This window comes from Drosophila elegans, unplaced genomic scaffold (genome assembly GCF_018152505.1).
Source record: "Drosophila elegans isolate 14027-0461.03 unplaced genomic scaffold, ASM1815250v1 contig_814, whole genome shotgun sequence".
NCBI classification, from domain to species: Eukaryota; Metazoa; Arthropoda; class Insecta; order Diptera; family Drosophilidae; genus Drosophila; species Drosophila elegans.
This window is the reverse complement of record NW_024546167.1, coordinates 20,534,892-20,543,087: the sequence shown is the minus strand read 5'-3', so window position 1 is coordinate 20,543,087 and position 8,196 is coordinate 20,534,892. Positions and strand designations below refer to the sequence as shown.

The 8,196-nt window shown below is 39.0% G+C and overlaps 2 protein-coding genes and 1 long non-coding RNA gene across 3 annotated transcripts; 2 read left to right on the top strand and 1 right to left on the bottom strand.

Moving 5' to 3' along the window:
* Window positions 1-1,093: 1,093 nt before the first annotated feature.
* On the top strand, window positions 1,094-1,413 carry LOC121467860. The gene is made up of 2 exons (XR_005977886.1): window positions 1,094-1,241; window positions 1,312-1,413. It is a non-coding gene; the product is annotated as an uncharacterized LOC121467860 (long non-coding RNA).
* Window positions 1,414-1,682: 269 nt separating this feature from the next.
* On the top strand, window positions 1,683-2,320 carry LOC108149111 (salivary glue protein Sgs-3-like; the record flags this gene model as incomplete). The annotated part of the gene is made up of 1 exon (XM_017276514.2): window positions 1,683-2,320. A coding segment is annotated over one exon (465 nt), but the record flags the coding sequence as incomplete, so codon positions are not given.
* A 4,841-nt stretch (window positions 2,321-7,161) lies between these two features.
* Window positions 7,162-7,803, bottom strand: LOC108149185. Its single transcript, XM_017276606.1, has 2 exons — window positions 7,727-7,803; window positions 7,162-7,666 (listed from the first exon to the last, which is right to left on the bottom strand). The coding sequence occupies exons 1-2, from the start codon at window positions 7,800-7,802 to the stop codon at window positions 7,227-7,229; spliced, it is 516 nt and encodes a 171-aa protein (XP_017132095.1). The 5' UTR covers window position 7,803; the 3' UTR covers window positions 7,162-7,226.
* Between the last annotated feature and the right edge of the window lie 393 nt (window positions 7,804-8,196).

The following is an 8,196-nucleotide window of genomic DNA, read 5'->3' as shown; positions in this document are numbered from 1 at the left end:
CTGCACGCATTTGTCGAGTGCCTGGCGCAATCAATTCCCAAATCGCATTATGCCGCTGCCAGAAGGGAGCGTCCTGAGGAAAATTGCTTGCTGGCTTTTCTGGCGGTGGTGGCGAAAGTGGTGCGGGGAGCATTCTGGGGAAATGCTCGTCTGGCGACGAGGGGCAGTATCTAAAGTAGGTGGAGCACCGCCACCATCGCCATCGCCATCGACATCCTTCACAGCATTTGGCATTTTATGTGCGTCAACATCAGCAAGTCGCCAAGTGCATTGCGTGCCAAATAGTTTACGTGTCAGTGGCGACAAGAGTTCTCGATGGGTTGGCTTCGGTGGTTTGGGTGGTTTGGTGGTCTGGCGATTTGGAAATTTCTGGTGGTGCATCGCGATGTTGTGTCATTGCGGCTCGCTCTGCCCGTGACAGATGCATCGCAATCGCAATCCCACTACTTTATGGCATTTTGTTGCCCGTTTCTAGTCATCTCGGCATTGTGTCCACACGGCAATTTTCCCTCCACCCAGCATGCAAATGCAAATTCGAATGCCAAGTACTCGAACCCCCAGATCGAAAACTCTTTAGTGTCCGACTTTGTTGTGTCCACAAAATCGAAGGCGTAAGGCACTTTGTTGCACAGTTGTTGAACTGAAATGGCAGCTTATGATTATTTGATTAGTTTTACTTTATGCGGCATTTGTCTTTGGCAGACAAAGTTTTATCGAAGGGATTGATAGTACTTTGTCTATTTTTGTGGCTACTTTATTGTAGCTTAAAATAATTCTGTTTAAGAATGGTTATTTTTATATTTAACGAGAATGATTCTTAAAACCAAGAATTTTATTTTAATATTGGAAAAAAACAAATTTAGCCAACATAGCCAATTTTGGTTAATTAAAAATAGTTTACAATATTTAAAATTCGACCGACTGCGAACAACTCTTCAAACAAAAACCCATCAGAAAAGTAAGTGCTGTGCACGCTACACCAAAACAAACACGGGGCGTATACTTAACCCTGAACTTGAGCAAACTCTGGACGCTATTAGTAAACAGCGCAGGTGAATGCGATCGGAACCAACAGTGCCTGTTTATTTTTAATTACAATTTAGGGGAATGAAACTGACTATAAAATGGGATTGAAGAGCCAAAGAAAGGCATCAGTCAGCGGCTCAGCATTCTCAAGTAAAGATTACCTTACCAACGGAAAAAAGGAATCATCATGAAGCTAACTCTTTGCATTTTGATTGGTAATATTTTATTCGGCACCACTTTTACCCACATATAAGAAAACTTAATATACTTTTTTACAAAAAAAAGCGAGCGCTCTACTGATCGGCTGTTCGGGCTCGGCAGTTCCAGCTTGTGAATGCACGGAGTCCACAACACCCCCTTGTACAACCCCGCCAACAACCACGACAACAACTCCTAAACCAACAACAACAACAACCAAGAAGCCAACAACAACCACAACCAAGAAGCCAACAACAACCACAACAACAACAACAACTTGTAAGCCAACAACAACCACGACAACGACAACCACGACAACAACAACCACGACAACAACAACAACAACTCCTAAGCCAACAACAACCTCATGCGCCACAACAACAACAACAACAACCAAGAAGCCAACGACAACCACAACCAAGAATCCAACAACAACCACAACCAAGAAGCCAACAACAACTACAACCAAGAAGCCAACAACAACCACAACCAAGAAGCCAACAACAACCACAACCAAGAAGCCAACAACAACCACGACCAAGAAGCCAACAACAACCACGACCAAGAAGCCAACAACAACCACAACAAAGAAGCCAACAACAACCACAACAAAGAAGCCAACAACAACTACAACCAAGAAGCCAACAACAACCACAACGAAGAAAGCCACCACCACTAAAAAACCAGCCACAACCACCAAGAAACCGGCAACAACAACCAAGAAACCCAAAACAACCACAAAGAAACCGGCAACAACCACTAAGAAGCCTTCAGGTGGATGCAAGCCATGTGGTCCCGGTGGTGAAGCCTGTGCAGGATGCCCGAATCGGGAGAATCTGTGCCAGGAATTGATTAACCTTCTGAAAAATCTGGATCGCAGGGTCAGGCAGTGTGTCTGCGGAGAACCTGCGTATTTATTGTAGACAAAATTATAACCAAATTGAAGGTAAAAACACCAACGTTTAAAAGAAAACGACCGAGATGAAGATTTAAGAAGGACAATGAACTGAAAACCTGTGCGCATTTTTGTTTTGCTTAGTTTTATTGTTATCGATTGAATAAATTGTTACATTTTTTACGTGCATTTTAAAAGCTATTCAAATTTTTTTTATTTTTTATATATTTACTGCCATCTCTTAAAATAGGGCTTCCCACATTTGCGCTTGATGTCCCATTTTTCGATGTATTTCCGTTTCTATTGACATCAGCGCGTTTTCTCTGCTCAACCACTTGCCAAAATCCATCACTGTTGAATGTCATCATCATCACCATCATCATTGACATCTATTCCGTAGATCCCCGTCCCCAAATCCATCTCTATTCATCTGTCGCCTTCAGTAAGCGTGCACGTTTTATAATTCATTTGCAGTTCCTTCAACAATTTCGTGAATATTTCATTTGGTTTCGTGTGGAACAATTTTTACAGCTCGTTTGTCACTTTCCCACCTCGTATCTCCCACTTTTCCCCATTTTCCCCGTATTCCCGCCTTTTCTCCCGCCCGAGAGCCGCATGCAGCACTGCATGAATAATGCAGTGATCCGATCTGTGGGCGGAATCTGTCACAGATACTCCCAGATGCTCGCCCACTGAACTCCGAACATATGCATACTTATGCATCCGTCAGATACATTTGAATTGACTCGGTTTATTCACCGGCAAGAAGCAAAGACGATTAGCTAATTGACTAATTGTAATTGTATTCATTAGGGTCGAAGGACAGGGGGTTCGGGGGTCGGGAGGTCAGGTATTAGCCATTCATAATCTATCAATTAATTAGGATTCAGGTTGAATTCATTGATTGAAGAATGGAGAATCTATAGTGCTAACTTTGTAATAGAATTTGACTGTGCGTTAATTAGTTAGAACAGTATATACTTGAGAAAAGTTTTTAGAGTAAAATATTTAAAAATAGTTACCTTTTGTATAAAAAGAAATAAGTTCGGGTTTTTAGGGGACTTAACAATAACAATATAATCAGTTATAATAAATTATATTAGTCACAAAGAAGTGCAGAGATTTCTTTTATTCACTTTCACATAGGTTAAATAATCAAACACAATTGAAATATTCGAAAATCTCGTTATATTCTTTAGGTGATAGCTTAATTAACTATTTTGAAGTGCTTCACATTTTTGGCTTTTCTATTCAGTCATTGAGCAACAGCAAAAACCAGTTCAATCCATTAGACGAGCATGTCCACAAAAAGAAAGCCGTGCTTAGGCCTTTTTTAGACCTTTCTACGATATTAAGGAAGAAACAGCATCATTCAACAATGCTCGGATTATTGCGGAGTGCAATACACATCTGTGATTTCTGAGCCAATCACAGTGGCAGATGCACAATACCGGACTCTTAAAATCGAAACGAACCGATAAAAGCCTTTTTGCAGATTTGCATCCTGCCTTCAGTAGCCTTCTCCCAAAACTTTTCATCTTGCTACTAATATTTAACACTAAAAAAAATGTTAAAGAAAATTGGGTTAAAAAGATCATATAAATTATACTTATTATAAAATATAGAATATTCCTGTGAATATTTTTTCAGATTTTAGATTAAGAACAAATGTATTTAATATCATAAAAACTCTATAGAACATATAACAAATTGATCAAACTACTAATAGTTTTAAAATTATAAAATAAGCATATACTTCTTATTAAAACCCTATTTTTTTGCACTTACTACAATTTTATTTAATACCAAAATGTGGAACATAAAAACAAATTGCATCAAATAATAACTTTATGAAAATAAAAATAGAAATTATATTACCTCCTTTTCAAACTGAATTTTAAAATATAATGTATTTTAAAGTTATTAAAAAATCAACTGCTACCCTACCACCAAAAAACCTATTTTCTTAGGTGTACATTTCATTTCACTGTGTCGCCTTGGTTTTGCCAAAGTTGCCGCTCTTACTTTTAATTTCGAATGTTGGCTAAACACAAAGTTTGTCATGGCTTGCCGAAAGGCTTCATCTTCCTGATCCTCCTCCTTCCTTTGCCACCTCCACATCATCTGAACTTCCAGGGTTTTTTGGGGGGGTTTTTGAGGCTCATGTATAATGCATGTGGCTGCAGAAGGACCAAAAACCTCCAGCAATTGTCGATGGCTGTCAACGCAACGCCACGCAACTTCGGTGCGGAGACAATGTAACTCGAAGCTAGGCACAATGTTGCCGAGCTCCAGGGGCGGGTAAGAGGTGGGTGAAAACGGGGGGGGAGCTCCTGTAACAACAACCCACCCAATCCGTCGAGTTGTGCAACAGAAACTGCAATGACTGAACGATTATGCCAATGGCAGGCCATGTCTAAAGCAAACGATTTGTCACAGTGCCAATGAAGTTGAGTCGAGTTCTCCGGCGCAGTTCAGTTCCGTTTTTCGGGGGAAATTGGGAGTTGAGGGGCGTCGGGCTTTATTGCCAATAACAGGGGTTGATGTGGGGTGAAAAGTGGGGGCCAAGCAGAACCGCAAACACTTTACCCCAAAATGCGGTAGCGGGAGATGTTTCTTCTTGGGCCCTGAATGGCAGCAAAGGAAGCTTACACTTGGGGACAACAACTACATTCTAAAATCAGAGAAATCAAAAATTTTGTATCATTATTTAAGGTAAATCTTAGTATTAAAGCACTGCCCCTTAGCCCAATTCTATACCAAACTGATGCTAATGATTTTCTTTAATATGCATTTAACCTGTAGGCATTTAACCAAAATAAAAATTTTTAAATTTTAAAACTGCTTTAAAACAACTGTTTTTTCTTGCAAACAAGAATTTAATTTTGAACATTACACAGAGAAAACAGAGCTCAAAAATTAGAAATTTTGGTTTGGAGATTTGAAAAGTATTTAAAAATCACAACATTTTATTAACAATAAGTAGGAATAAGTTTGTATAAATCGTTCCACTTTTTAAAATGTTTCGACCCTGTTTTTGGACGTAAAACCTTTGCTAGTTTTCTCTGTGTAGTATAGTTTCATTTTAAAATCCCCTCCTTTGCCATTTTTTATTAGTGTACCCAGCACAGCAAGTGGGCGGGTTTTTGTTGAGTGGCCAGCCCGCTTCGATTTCAAAACTCCAGCTGCGACAACTGCAGGAGAGTCCTTCTTCCTGCGTCCTTCGTCCTTTACCCTCTTCCCTTGACTTCCTTTTCCAGCTACTCGAACATGACACCAAGTCCAAAGTCGTTGGCTGTTCATCCTTTTCATCCCGCTGCCACTCCCACTCCCACTTTTCCTTGCCTTTTGCCCAGCTGCAAGTGACAGTAATTGTTTTATTGACATTGATTGACATGGCAGGGAGTGGAGTGGGGTGGTAAAAATGGTTAAAGGAGGTTGTGCAGCGGAGCAGGCAGCATCCTGCAGGATCTGAATCAAGGAAGCTGGTAGCCAAGTCAAGCCAAAGACAAACTGCAATGCCAAATGTAAGTTTCAATCCCAATTTTTGTATCTAGCTACCCTTTTCCCGACCCCCCCACACTCCACATTGGCGAAGCTCAAAAATGAGCAAAAGATTTCAATTTCATTTTGATGGATGGCATTCGGTCCACACACTTTTCATAGTGCACTTTTTGGCTTTTCCTTTCCTTTTGTTTACCCTTGTAAGCTGCTGATTAAACCATGCAATGCTGCAGCTTCTTTTGGCTTCGCCTTTCCCTCGCGTCAGATTTTCCTTCGGCTTTTCCAACTTCTCCAGCAGCAGCTGGTGGTTGGTGGAAAAACAACACATCAATGAATGTGGTGGGCCATTGCAGGCAAGACAATTGTTTGATTTCCGATATGTTTTTGAGAAGTAGCACTGAGCAAATAAACTTACAAGCATTAAAAAGATAAATTAATTTTATTATTCCGATAAAATACTTATTCTCAATATTAATATCTACATTATCAGTACTAAGTAAAATTTTAAATGCTTTTAAAAACTATACATATTATTATTAAATGCAAGGAGTGCTTACAAACACCCACAATAACTGTTCATATTTTAAATTTTACAAACACTTTAACAAACTCATGCATAGTTTTAGGTATATAAAAATATTCGTACCTAAATTTGTATTAATTTTCCATAACAAAAATTATTTGTAAGCTCTAATAAGTATTACTTTTGGTGCAGGGGAAATTTTCAGAAATTCTGCCTTGACTGCACTTTTTATTCGGCTGCGGATGCGAATGCGGATGCGGATTAGTCCTTGTGTAATGCACATCAATCCAGAAGCCAGACCCTGAAAATATTGAAGTTTTCTTCTGCCTTCTGCCTTTGCCCTTCTGCCGTTGATATTCCTCATTCATTTCCAGTTGTTGTCATGGCAGCTATGACTTTGCTTTCCCTCGTTTCTCCTCTTGTTTTTCATATTAATTATGAAAGCGCATTTGGTGAACGGGAAATTTATTTGGCTTACATTTCGATTTCGATTTGGTTTTTCTTTTTTCCTCTGCTTACATCTTTTTTTGCAATATTATTTTTGCTGCCATTTGCGGATACTCAGGGGAGTCGAAGTAGTCGAATTGGATGTGAAATGTGATGCTTAATTAGTTTTTATGCTGCTTGCTGGTGATTACGACGATGATCCTGATCCCAGTAATGACGGCGATGAAAATGGGTAGTGGAAGAGGAAGGCGGTAAAGAGAAGCTTAGTTTTCCTGAGTTTGTTTCATTTGCCTTCACCTGTAAGCAGATTTGAAACAAATTGTATGAAAATAAGTAATACATTTTTATTGATTTTAATTGTACTTCTGTGATTAGAAGAATTTCTTTCATGGCCCTTAAAATTACCTAATTTCTGTTACTTTGGATGATTTCAAACCAATTCTGTGAAAATGGGTAAAGAATTTTGACGGATTTTAGTGGAACCAGAAATTGACTTCTCACTTTAATATAGTATTTGTACATTTAACTCTACTTATTTTTTCAAGTGGCAGAGTAATAAACAAGTGAATATAATGCTGGTGTTTTTATTTGGTGTTTTAAATTGTTAGCTTTTGTACATTAAATTTAATACGCTTATCGAGCCACTAGAACCTCGTATTTGTCATACTTGACAGTACTTCCAGCCACGCGGCACCCCTTCAGGCTGAAAATGAGGGTTCCAGGAAGCTGACCCCTCGGCGTAACCGCGCGACAAACGAAGATCCGCTCATTGATACTAGAGGTTCCAGAAGCCACTAAACCCCGCTCATATTTGCCATCATGGCTGCTTATCCACTCGAAGGAGTAGTGATCCGACGACACCAAGATCTCATAATTTTTCGTGCCTTCATAGGCATACGTGCCGTTGTTCCAAGTCATCTCTCCCGTTTCTGCCTTCACCTGAACTGGAAAAGCTCCAAAATACTTTACGCGTCCTACGTATACGTAATGGCCTTCGGTTGAGACGCCTCCCAGTACAGCGTTTCTGGGAAATGGCAGCGATAGATGTCCAGCTACCCAAGTGTGCTCGGTGTCTGTGGGCACATGGACATGTACATTTAAACCAAATTGAAAAGGAGGTCATTTTAACTTACCAAACTCCTCCGAATTGGCAAAAGTCAACAGAAAAATGACAGCTAGAGCCACAGTCAAACAAATAACTTTGATCATCTTATTGTGCGAAATGTGAGTTTTCTTTACCTGACCGCCTTTTAATAGTAAACTCTTATCTACAAAATAATTTAACTCTTATCGCTATCAGAAATCAAATATAAGAAGCAATTAAAAACAATCAGTGAACTATTATTATTTGTAGGGCAAGTCATGTCATAAAGTTTTATATATAATTTAACAAAACGACCAAGAACACATCATATAACAAGAAAGCAAATAAAAACTCGAAGTTTTTTTGCCCTGGCAATTGAATTGGTAATGAATTGTTTTAGGAAATAAATACTTAATCATTTCAAGACAAATTTTAATAAAGTTTTTAATACCCACTGTAAGGGTATATTAACTATTAAATAATTTGCTTTAATAAGTTGTGTCATGCATATGAATAAAA

Excerpts from the sequence above, each read along its gene's own strand:
- LOC108149185 (XM_017276606.1), bottom strand. The coding sequence starts at position 7,802 with ATGATCAAAGTTATTTGTTTGACTGTGGCTCTAGCTGTCATTTTTCTG. Across the intron at positions 7,667-7,726 it reads TGCCAATTCGGAGGAGTTTG|ACACCGAGCACACTTGGGTA; the intron begins GTAAGTTAAAAT and ends ATGTGCCCACAG.